This window comes from Thunnus thynnus, chromosome 15, assembly GCF_963924715.1.
Source record: "Thunnus thynnus chromosome 15, fThuThy2.1, whole genome shotgun sequence".
Lineage (NCBI taxonomy): Eukaryota > Metazoa > Chordata > Actinopteri > Scombriformes > Scombridae > Thunnus > Thunnus thynnus.
The window spans coordinates 184,421-196,478 of record NC_089531.1 but is presented as its reverse complement, the minus strand read 5'-3'; the positions used below and the strand labels follow the sequence as shown (position 1 = coordinate 196,478).

The window sequence follows — 12,058 nt, the reverse complement described above, 5'->3', positions numbered from 1 at the left end:
TAGTAGTAGTAGTAGTAGTAGTTATTAGTAGTAGTAGTAGTAGTAGTAGTAGTAGTTATTAGTAGGAGTAGTAGTAGTAGTAGTAGTAGTAGTAGTAGTAGTTATTAGTAGTAGTAGTAGTAGTAATTAGTAGGAGTAGTAGTAGTAGTAGTAGTAGTTATTAGTAGTAGTAGTAGTAGTAGTAGTAGTAGTTATTAGTAGGAGTAGTAGTAGTAGTAGTAGTAGTAGTAGTTATTAGTAGTAGTAGTAGTAGTAGTAGTAGTAGTAGTAGTTATTAGTAGGAGTAGTAGTAGTAGTAGTAGTAGTAGTTATTAGTAGGAGTAGTAGTAGTAGTTATTAGTAGGAATAGTAGTAGTAGTTATTAGTAGGAGTAGTAGTAGTAGTAGTAGTAGTTATTAGTAGGAGTAGTAGTAGTAGTAGTAGTAGTAGTTATTAGTAGTAGTAGTAGTAGTAGTAGTAGTAGTTATTAGTAGTAGTAGTAGTAGTAGTTATAAGTAGGAGTAGTAGTAGTAGTTATTAGTAGTAGTAGTAGTAGTAGTAGTAGTAGTAGTTATTAGTAGTAGTAGTAGTAGTAGTAGTAGTAGTAGTTATTAGTAGTAGTAGTAGTAGTAGTTATTAGTAGGAGTAGTAGTAGTAGTAGTAGTAGTAGTAGTAGTAGTAGTAGTTATTAGTAGGAGTAGTAGTAGTAGTAGTAGTAGTAGTTAGTAGGAGTAGTAGTAGTAGTAGTAGTAGTAGTAGTTATTAGTAGTAGTAGTAGTAGTAGTAGTAGTTATTAGTAGGAGTAGTAGTAGTAGTAGTAGTAGTAGTAGTTATTAGTAGTAGTAGTAGTAGTAGTAGTAGTTATTAGTAGGAGTAGTAGTAGTAGTTATTAGTAGGAGTAGTAGTAGTAGTAGTAGTAGTTATTAGTAGTAGTAGTAGTAGTAGTAGTAGTAGTTATTAGTAGTAGTAGTAGTAGTAGTTATTAGTAGGAGTAGTAGTAGTAGTAGTAGTAGTAGTTATTAGTAGTAGTAGTAGTAGTAGTTATTAGTAGGAGTAGTAGTAGTAGTAGTAGTAGTAGTTATTAGTAGGAGTAGTAGTAGTAGTTATTAGTAGTAGTAGTAGTAGTAGTAGTAGTAGTTATTAGTAGGAGTAGTAGTAGTAGTAGTAGTAGTAGTAGTTATTAGTAGTAGTAGTAGTAGTAGTTATTAGTAGGAGTAGTAGTAGTAGTAGTAGTAGTATTAGTAGTAGTAGTAGTAGTAGTAGTAGTAGTAGTAGTTATTAGTAGGTAGTAGTAGTAGTAGTAGTAGTAGTAGTTATTAGTAGGAGTAGTAGTAGTAGTAGTAGTAGTAGTAGTTATTAGTAGTAGTAGTAGTAGTAGTTATTAGTAGGAGTAGTAGTAGTAGTAGTAGTAGTAGTTATTAGTAGGTAGTAGTAGTAGTAGTAGTAGTAGTTATTAGTAGGAGTAGTAGTAGTAGTAGTAGTAGTAGTAGTTATTAGTAGTAGTAGTAGTAGTTATTAGTAGGAGTAGTAGTAGTAGTAGTAGTAGTAGTAGTAGTTATTAGTAGTAGTAGTAGTAGTTATTAGTAGGAGTAGTAGTAGTAGTAGTAGTAGTAGTTATTAGTAGGAGTAGTAGTAGTAGTAGTAGTAGTAGTAGTTATTAGTAGTAGTAGTAGTAGTAGTAGTAGTAGTAGTTATTAGTAGGAGTAGTAGTAGTAGTAGTAGTAGTAGTAGTTATTAGTAGTAGTAGTAGTAGTAGTTATTAGTAGGAGTAGTAGTAGTAGTAGTAGTAGTTATTAGTAGTAGTAGTAGTAGTAGTTATTAGTAGGAGTAGTAGTAGTAGTAGTAGTAGTAGTTATTAGTAGTAGCAGTAGTAGTAGTTATTAGTAGGAGTAGTAGTAGTAGTAGTAGTAGTAGTAGTAGTTATTAGTAGTAGTAGTAGTAGTAGTATTAGTAGGAGTAGTAGTAGTAGTTATTAGTAGGAGTAGTAGTAGTAGTAGTAGTAGTTATTAGTAGTAGTAGTAGTAGTAGTTATTAGTAGGAGTAGTAGTAGTAGTAGTAGTAGTTATTAGTAGTAGTAGTAGTAGTAGTTATTAGTAGGAGTAGTAGTAGTAGTAGTAGTAGTAGTTATTAGTAGTAGCAGTAGTAGTAGTTATTAGTAGGAGTAGTAGTAGTAGTAGTAGTAGTAGTAGTAGTTATTAGTAGTAGCAGTAGTAGTAGTTATTAGTAGGAGTAGTAGTAGTAGTAGTAGTAGTAGTAGTAGTTATTAGTAGTAGTAGTAGTAGTAGTAGTAGTAGTTATTAGTAGTAGTAGTAGTAGTAGTTATTAGTAGGAGTAGTAGTAGTAGTAGTAGTAGTAGTTATTAGTAGTAGCAGTAGTAGTAGTTATTAGTAGGAGTAGTAGTAGTAGTAGTTATTAGTAGTAGTAGGAGTAGTAGTAGTAGTAGTTATTAGTAGGAGTAGTAGTAGTAGTAGTAGTAGTAGTAGTTATTAGTAGTAGTAGTAGTAGTAGTTATTAGTAGGAGTAGTAGTAGTAGTAGTAGTAGTAGTTATTAGTAGGAGTAGTAGTAGTAGTAGTAGTAGTAGTAGTTATTAGTAGTAGTAGTAGTAGTAGTAGTAGTAGTTATTAGTAGGAGTAGTAGTAGTAGTAGTAGTAGTAGTAGTTATTAGTAGTAGTAGTAGTAGTAGTTATTAGTAGGAGTAGTAGTAGTAGTAGTAGTAGTAGTTATTAGTAGGAGTAGTAGTAGTAGTAGTAGTAGTAGTTATTAGTAGGAGTAGTAGTAGTAGTAGTAGTAGTAGTTATTAGTAGTAGTAGTAGTAGTTATTAGTAGGAGTAGTAGTAGTAGTAGTAGTAGTAGTAGTAGTTATTAGTAGTAGTAGTAGTAGTTATTAGTAGGAGTAGTAGTAGTAGTAGTAGTAGTAGTTATTAGTAGGAGTAGTAGTAGTAGTAGTAGTAGTAGTAGTTATTAGTAGTAGTAGTAGTAGTAGTAGTAGTAGTAGTTATTAGTAGGAGTAGTAGTAGTAGTAGTAGTAGTAGTAGTTATTAGTAGTAGTAGTAGTAGTAGTTATTAGTAGGAGTAGTAGTAGTAGTAGTAGTAGTAGTATTAGTAGGAGTAGTAGTAGTAGTAGTAGTAGTAGTAGTTATTAGTAGTAGTAGTAGTAGTAGTAGTAGTAGTAGTTATTAGTAGGAGTAGTAGTAGTAGTAGTTATTAGTAGGAGTAGTAGTACTCCTTAGTGCCCCAAATGTAAAGGCAAATTTCTCATGTTTGACATCTACATGTCAATACTGAGTCATAGTCATGGCGCCACCTACTGACAACAGGAAGTTACAGGTCCTGTAGCAGGTTAACCAGAAACCATCACCTGTTTTTCACGAGGAGCTTCAGAGCTCAGATACTGAACCAGATTATCTATATATCGCATCAGGCGTCCACTGCAACAACTGAACTGTGTCAGTAAATAGTTTTCATGGTCAGAAACTGCAGACACACATATATAAAGCACTTGATTTAGCTTTTATTTATCATTATGAATAACGAATAAGTAGCCACTGCTGTGCGTCTTTCAGCACCACAGAGGTTGTTTATTTGAGTAATAACTTTATAACTGATCAAAGATTGTTTTACTAATCCACCTCCTGTGTGGAACAAGCACATCTTCATATTCCTGAGTGCTGCGGTTCATTAGTTCACTATTTAACTTTCTGCTTTTTAGAGGGAAAATCGAGTCCTTTATAAATGTTGTATCTGCTGTTTCTGAGCAGGAAGAACAAAAATGCCTTTTTGTTTGTGTGTTTCAAAATCAAATCATTAATCTGTTTTCATGTCTGAACAATAAAACAACTATCATTTCCAAAAGAGTCTGTTTGAGGTTTCTACCCGTTAAAGGGGAGTTTTTCCTTACTGCTGTCGCCAAGTGCTGCTCATGGAGGAATGTTGGGTCTCTGTAAATTAAAGAGTTTGGTCTCGACCTGCTCTATGTGGAAAGTGCCCTGAGATAACTTTTGTGATTTGGCGCTATATAAATAAAAATCGATTGATTGATTGATTGACTGACGTTGAAGACAAGTGGGTTTGAATGTTTTTCTGATAGACTTCACTTATAAATAAGGTTCAAGCAAAGTTGAATATTTTGAAAAGTTTTAATGGGATTGAAAGTTGAATAATACCTTGAATATATGAAAGATGTGGAACAGGTGAAATGCATGAAAAAGTGTGTAAATGTGTTCATTCTGAACATTCATTTGAATGCAGCAAAATCGCTGAAAAATGCTGAATATTTTATATGAAGGTTATAAATGAGAAAAGTAACAGTAATAATGTCCTAACTGAGCTGAATGTTTTGATGTTTGAATGAAGTTTCTGTGTTGAATAATGTGAAAGTGTTAAGTGCCAAAGTGGGTGAATCATAGTGAGGACTGTAGAGTGACGTATGTTGTAAATACTTTACAGCGTCACACAATTAGAAATAATCCAGAGTAAAATCGATGACGTCAGAACGCGACCAAACGTTCCCGTTACGTTTGATCGACGTCATCACTGCGCGACAGACAGCTAGCTACGCAGTTTGTTTGTTGAAATTTTCCGTCGCGGAGGAAAGTTTGACCCGGATCCGCACAGTCCCGCACAGTCCCGCACAGACCCGGACTAGGACCAGTACCGACCAGCCCGTGATCCGGATTAGACCCAGTCCGGTTCTCTGCTGGTTTGGAGAGGTTTAGCAGAAGGCTAACGGTTAGCTTTAGCACGTTAGCTCAGATTACCTGCCGTTAATAATCCCGGGGTGTGTTTGATTCGGAGTTGCTGATGGAGTATCCCGGAGGAGGAGCGGGAGGGGCGGTGCTGAGCAGCAGCAACGTCCCGGCCTTTCTCACCAAACTGTGGACCCTGGTGGAGGACCCGGACACGGACCCGCTCATCTGCTGGAGCCCGGTACTCGCCTAGCCTAGCATAGCAGAGAGCTAACGGCTAACTGTTAGCACGCAGAGAGATACAGTTTTAAATAAAGTTAGCTTAGCTGTTAGCTTAGCTGTTAACTTCAGCAGTCCGAACATTTCTAAAGATGAAGAAAGATAAGATGAGATGTACCTTTATTGATCTCTTGTGGGGGAATGTAATGTGACACAGCAGCACGAGGGAATGTAAGATTGTCAACATCATATAAAGAAATGTTCATAAATACCCATACATCAGAAAAATAAGTAAAAAATAAAACATAAGATAAAATAGGGCTAATAGATACAATTAAATAGATCTGTGTGTATATACCTGTGTAGTGGTGCTGCTTGTAAAATATATAAACACATACAGTATCTGTGTATGTATACACGTATAACGTCTGTGCTGGTGACAGTGATTGGTCTATGGTTTCTCCATCAGTGGGGGGGGGGTACCGGGTGCTGTGTCGTCATGGGGGGGGGGGGTACCGGATGCTGTGTGTGTGTGTGTGTGTGTGGGTGGGGGGGGGGGGGGGGGGGGGGGGGGGGGGGAGTCAGAGGTGTAGAAGGTGAACAAAAACGATGACCGTACGGTTCGTTGGGGCGCGTTAGTGTTGCTCATCTCATCACCACGTCTGACAAGCAGCCTTGCAGGCTGACATGCAGCAGCCTTGCAGGCTGACATGCAGCAGCCTTGCAGGCTGACATGCAGCAGCCTTGCAGGCTGACATGCAGCAGCCTTGCAGGCTGACATGCAGCAGCCTCTCGGTGAGGTAGGATTATTATGAGCAAGCTAAAACCAAAGCTGTCTGTATGTAGCTAAGCTGTTTATCTTAGTTTGTATCTTATATTAAATCTAGTCAAATTCTTGTAAACTTAGCTGCTGGCCAAGACAAACCAGAACAGATTGATCACTTGTGATGAATCGTGAATCCCAATCCCAGTTGATCAGCTGATGTATCAGATCAATATCAGATGATAGAAAGTGAAATGTTACAGATGTGTAGAGACAGAGGACAGTTCCGAGTGTAACACTGTGTTCTGTGTGTCAGAGTGGAACCAGCTTCCACGTGTTTGATCAGGGTCGATTCTCCAAAGAAGTTCTACCAAAGTTCTTCAAACACAACAACATGGCGAGTTTCATCCGGCAGCTAAACATGTGTGAGTATCAACACACACATGTCAACACATCACAGTTTGTTTGTTTATTGGTATGTTCGCATATTTGTACGTTTATTTATTTGTTTACTTGTGTATTTGTGTGTTTATTTATTTGTGTGAGTTCTCTTGCAGACGGGTTCCGTAAGGTGGTCCACATCGAGCAGGGAGGTCTGGTGAAACCAGAGAGAGACGACACAGAGTTCCAACATCCGTTCTTCATCAGAGGACAAGAACACCTGCTGGAGAACATCAAACGCAAAGTCACCAACGTACGTACAACTAAACTGTGTCAGTAATAGTTTCCACTGCAACAACTGAACTGTGTCAGTAATAGTTTCCACTGCAACAACTAAACTGTGTCAGTAATAGTTTCCACTGCAACAACTAAACTGTGTCAGTAATAGTTTCCACTGCATCACAACTAAACTGTGTCAGTAATAGTTTCCACTGCAACAACTAAACTGTCAGTAATAGTTTCCACTGTAACAACTAAACTGTCAGTAATAGTTTCCACTGCAGCAACTAAAGTGTGTCAGTAATAGTTTCCACTGCAACAACTAAACTGTCAGTAATAGTTTCCACTGCAGCGACTAAACTGTGTCAGTAATAGTTTCCACTGCAACAACTAAACTGTCAGTAATAGTTTCCACTGCAGCAACTAAACTGTGTCAGTAATAGTTTCCACTGCAGCGACTAAACTGTGTCAGTAATAGTTTCCACTGCAACAACTAAACTGTGTCAGTAATAGTTTCCACTGCAGCAACTAAACTGTGTCAGTAATAGTTTCCACTGCAGCGACTAAACTGTGTCAGTAATAGTTTCCACTGCAACAACTAAACTGTGTCAGTAATAGTTTCCACTGCAACAACTGAACTGTGTCAGTAATAGTTTCCACTGCAGCAACTAAACTGTGTCAGTAATAGTTTCCACTGCAACAACTAATCTGTGTCAGTAATAGTTTCCACTGCAGCAACTAAACTGTGTCAGTAATAGTTTCCACTGCAGCAACTAAACTGTGTCAGTAATAGTTTCCACTGCAGCAACTAAACTGTGTCAGTAATAGTTTCCACTGCAGCAACTAAACTGTGTCAGTAATAGTTTCCACTGCAGCAACTAAACTGTCAGTAATAGTTTCCACTGCAGCAACTAAAGTGTGTCAGTAATAGTTTCCACTGCAGCGACTAAACTGTGTCAGTAATAGTTTCCACTGCAGCGACTAAACTGTGTCAGTAATAGTTTCCACTGCAACAACTAAACTGTGTCAGTAATAGTTTCCACTGAACTAAACTGTGTCAGTAATAGTTTCCACTGCAGCGACTAAACTGTGTCAGTAATAGTTTCCACTGCAGCAACTAAACTGTGTCAGTAATAGTTTCCACTGCAGCAACTAAACTGTCAGTAATAGTTTCCACTGCAACAACTAAACTGTGTCAGTAATAGTTTCCACTGCAGCAACTAAACTGTGTCAGTAATAGTTTCCACTGCAACAACTAAACTGTGTCAGTAATAGTTTCCACTGCAACAACTAAACTGTGTCAGTAATAGTTTCCACTGCAGCAACTAAACTGTGTCAGTAATAGTTTCCACTGCAACAACTAAACTGTGTCAGTAATAGTTTCCACTGCAGCAACTAAACTGTCAGTAATAGTTTCCACTGCAACAACTAAACTGTGTCAGTAATAGTTTCCACTGCAACAACCAAACTGTCAGTAATAGTTTCCACTGCAACAACCAAACTGTCAGTAATAGTTTCCACTGCAACAACTAAACTGTGTCAGTAATAGTTTCCACTGCAGCAACTAAACTGTGTCAGTAATAGTTTCCACTGCAACAACCAAACTGTCAGTAATAGTTTCCACTGCAACAACTAAACTGTGTCAGTAATAGTTTCCACTGCAACAACCAAACTGTCAGTAATAGTTTCCACTGCGGCAACTAAACTGTGTCAGAAATAGTTTTGGCCAACGAGCCGTTGTTTTATGTTTACATTTTTCAAAGTTTCTGCTTTTCCTTGTTTTTTCTGCTGTAGTGAAAACATAACGAACCGTGAATTTTGTGTACTGTGACACCACTAGTAAGCATGACATATACACATGTTCACCAGTCAACACGTATGTTAGTGCTGTGTGCTGGTCTCCATGGTAACAGTGTGTCTGGACTGTGATTGGTGCAGGTGTCGTCGGTGCGTCAGGAGGAAGTGAAGATCTCTGCAGATGAAGTGAACAAGATTCTGACGGACGTGCAGCTGATGAAAGGCAAACAGGAAACAATTGACTCAAGAATCCTCGCCATGAAACAGTAAGAGACCACAACAGACAGGGTCAGACCAGACCTCGACCTGAAGGCGGGTGCTCATTCAGACTTTAATAAACCCTGTTTGTGTTCCAGCGAGAATGAGGCTCTGTGGAGAGAAGTGGCCAGTCTGAGACAGAAACATGCACAGCAGCAGAAGGTCGTCAACAAGGTAAACATCTGGACATCACTGCAGGGAGAGATTACAGGAGAGAACAGCAGAGAATTGGAGAGAACAGTAGAGAACACTGGAGAGAACAGTAGAGAACACTGGAGAGAACAGTAGAGAACACTGGAGAGAACAGTAGATAACACAGGAGAGAACAGTAGATAACACTGGAGAGAACAGTAGAGTGCACAGGAGAGAACAGTAGAGAACACTGGAGAGAACAGTAGAGAGCACTGGAGAGAACAGCAGAGAATTGGAGAGAACAGCAGAGAACACTGGAGAGAACAGTAGAGAACACTGGAGAGAACAGTAGATAACACTGGAGAGAACAGTAGAGAACACTGGAGAGAACAGTAGAGAACACTGGAGAGAACAGTAGATAACACTGGAGAGAACAGTAGAGAACACTGGAGAGAACAGTAGATAACACTGGAGAGAACAGTAGAGTGCACAGGAGAGAACAGTAGATAACACTGGAGAGAACAGTAGATAACACTGGAGAGAACAGTAGAGTGCACAGGAGAGAACAGTAGATAATACTGGAGAGAACAGCAGAGAACACTGGAGAGAACAGTAGAGTGCACAGGAGAGAACAGTAGAGAACACTGGAGAGAACAGCAGAGAACACTGGAGAGAACAGTAGATAATACTGGAGAGAACAGCAGAGAACACTGGAGAGAACAGTAGAGAACACTGGAGAGAACAGCAGAGAACACTGGAGAGAACAGCAGAGAACACTGGAGAGAACAGCAGAGGACACTGGAGAGAACAGTAGATAACACTGGAGAGAACAGCAGAGAACACTGGAGAGAACAGTAGATAACACTGGAGAGAACAGCAGAGAACACTGGAGAGAACAGTAGATAATACTGGAGAGAACAGCAGAGAACACTGGAGAGAACAGTAGAGTGCACAGGAGAGAACAGTAGAGAACACTGGAGAGAACAGCAGAGAACACTGGAGAGAACAGTAGATAATACTGGAGAGAACAGCAGAGAACACTGGAGAGAACAGCAGAGAACACTGGAGAGAACAGTAGAGTGCACAGGAGAGAACAGTAGAGAACACTGGAGAGAACAGCAGAGAACACTGGAGAGAACAGCAGAGAACACTGGAGAGAACAGCAGAGAACACTGGAGAGAACAGTAGATAACACTGGAGAGAACAGCAGAGAACACTGGAGAGAACAGTAGAGAACACTGGAGAGAACAGCAGAGAACACTGGAGAGAACAGTAGAGAACACTGGAGAGAACAGTAGAGAACACTGGAGAGAACAGCAGAGAACAGTAGAGTGCACAGGAGAGAACTGGAAAGACCACAAGAGAACAGTAGAGTACAGTAGAGTGCACAATGCTGAGAGGATCTACAGCATATCACTCTGTTAGCATGTTAGCTCATTAGCTTAGCTTCTCATTAACTAATGATCTCTCTCTCTCTCTCTCCAGTTGATCCAGTTCCTGGTGTCTCTCGTCCAGTCCAACAGGATCATGGGAGTCAAGAGAAAAATGCAAGTTTACCTCAAAGTTACTACTAATACCACAAAGTTACTATAAATACTGCAGTTACTACAAATACCACAAGCTTACAACAAATACCTCAAAGTTACTATAAACTGTATTAAGTTTATTGCTGCAGTTATTGAAGAGTAAACTTTAAACTGTGAATTTGAGTATAAGTACTGTGCAGTGTACTGTGAATTTGAGTATAAGTACTGTGCAGTGTACTGTGAAGTTGAGAATAAGTACTGTGCAGTGTACTGTGAAGTTGAGAATAAGTACTGCGCAGTGTACTGTGAAGTTGAGTATAAGTACTGCGCAGTGTACTGTGAAGTTGAGTTTAAGTACTGTGCAGTGTACTGTGAAGTTGAGAATAAGTACTGCGCAGTGTACTGTGAAGTTGAGTATAAGTACTGTGCAGTGTACTGTGAAGTTGAGAATAAGTACTGTGCAGTGTACTGTGAAGTTGAGTATAAGTACTGTGCAGTGTACTGTGAAGTTGAGTTTAAGTACTGTGCAGTGTACTGTGAAGTTGAGTTTAAGTACTGTGCAGTGTACTGTGAAGTTGAGTTTAAGTACTGCGCAGTGTACTGTGAAGTTGAGTTTAAGTACTGTGCAGTGTACTGTGAAGTTGAGTTTAAGTACTGCGCAGTGTACTGTGAAGTTGAGTTTAAGTACTGTGCAGTGTACTGTGAAGTTGAGTTTAAGTACTGTGCAGTGTACTGTGAAGTTGAGTTTAAGTACTGCGCAGTGTACTGTGAAGTTGAGAATAAGTACTGTGCAGTGTACTGTGAAGTTGAGAATAAGTACTGTGCAGTTGAGTTTAAGTACTGCGCAGTGTACTGTGAAGTTGAGTTTAAGTACTGCGCAGTGTACTGTGAAGTTGAGTTTAAGTACTGCGCAGTGTACTGTGAAGTTGAGAATAAGTACTGTGCAGTGTACTGTGAAGTTGAGTTTAAGTACTGTGCAGTGTACTGTGAAGTTGAGTTTAAGTACTGTGCAGTGTACTGTGAAGTTGAGAATAAGTACTGTGCAGTGTACTGTGAAGTTGAGTTTAAGTACTGTGCAGTGTACTGTGAAGTTGAGTTTAAGTACTGCGCAGTGTACTGTGAAAGGCTGATGTGTAACTCTGACAGTATATTGATGTTTGTGTGAATTAGTGGAATGTCCCTTTTTAAAGGAAACAATCACGTGTGTTGTTTTGTTAACGTGTTCTCTGTCTGCAGTCCTCTGATGCTGAATGACTCTAGCTCCGCCCACTCCATGCCTAAATATAGCCGACCATTTTCATTGGAGCACATGCAGGTAACCTCGGCTGTGTCACACTCACCTGTTTGACATTTAACAACAAATGAACAAATGGCTTCAACTACTAATTGATCAAAAATGTTGGTGATTAATTTGGATTTATCGATGAATTGTTTCTACAAAGATGTTCTGTTGTAAAAAACATTACAGACTGTAGATGATTCTGTTTGTGTTTCCAGGCTGCAGCCAGTCTGTTCTCCGCAGACTCCCCTGTAACCTCTGGACCAATCATCTCTGACATCACAGAGGTGGCCACACCCACGGAGGAGGATGTAGTCAGTGATTGGACGGATACAGGGTGAGAAATGAGTTGACATGTCTAGACTGAAATATGTGACCAGTCATGTGACTCACTAACAGCCTGTGTTACCTGCAGAGACAGCCAATCGATGAACGTCAAAGAGGAGCCTTCCAGTCCTGACGATGAGGTGTGTCCTGTTCAGGAGGGCGGTGCTGCATCTGTAGACACGCCCCTCTCCCCCACCACCTTCATCAACTCCATCCTGCAAGAGAACGAGACGCAGCCGGCCCAGACCACCTCCACAACCAATCCTGTAGCAGGTAACAGCTGACACACCTCCACAACCAATCCTGTAGCAGGTAACAGCTGACACACCTCCACAACCAATCCTGTAGCAGGTAACAGCTGACACACTCCCTGTTGGTCAGAGGTGTGTTTAGTGTGACAGGTTGGTTGATGATGACAAATACTGTCCTCTC

The 12,058-nt window shown here is 39.7% G+C and overlaps 1 protein-coding gene across 2 annotated transcripts in view; it reads left to right on the top strand.

Moving 5' to 3' along the window:
- The first annotated feature begins 4,497 nt into the window (after nucleotides 1-4,497).
- hsf1 (heat shock transcription factor 1) overlaps nucleotides 4,498-12,058 on the top strand; it is a 14,946-nt gene continuing 7,385 nt past the window's right edge. Inside the window, exons 1-9 of one of the 2 annotated variants that reach the window (XM_067611790.1) lie at nucleotides 4,498-4,906; nucleotides 5,964-6,072; nucleotides 6,205-6,341; nucleotides 8,246-8,370; nucleotides 8,461-8,536; nucleotides 9,980-10,041; nucleotides 11,257-11,335; nucleotides 11,518-11,636; nucleotides 11,715-11,899. In XM_067611790.1, the coding sequence (XP_067467891.1) occupies nucleotides 4,781-4,906; nucleotides 5,964-6,072; nucleotides 6,205-6,341; nucleotides 8,246-8,370; nucleotides 8,461-8,536; nucleotides 9,980-10,041; nucleotides 11,257-11,335; nucleotides 11,518-11,636; nucleotides 11,715-11,899 (1,018 nt within the window). In that variant the 5' untranslated portion in view covers nucleotides 4,498-4,780. The remainder of the gene's footprint in view (nucleotides 4,907-5,963; nucleotides 6,073-6,204; nucleotides 6,342-8,245; nucleotides 8,371-8,460; nucleotides 8,537-9,979; nucleotides 10,042-11,256; nucleotides 11,336-11,517; nucleotides 11,637-11,714; nucleotides 11,900-12,058) is intronic. The other variant, XM_067611791.1, reaches the window with a different exon arrangement.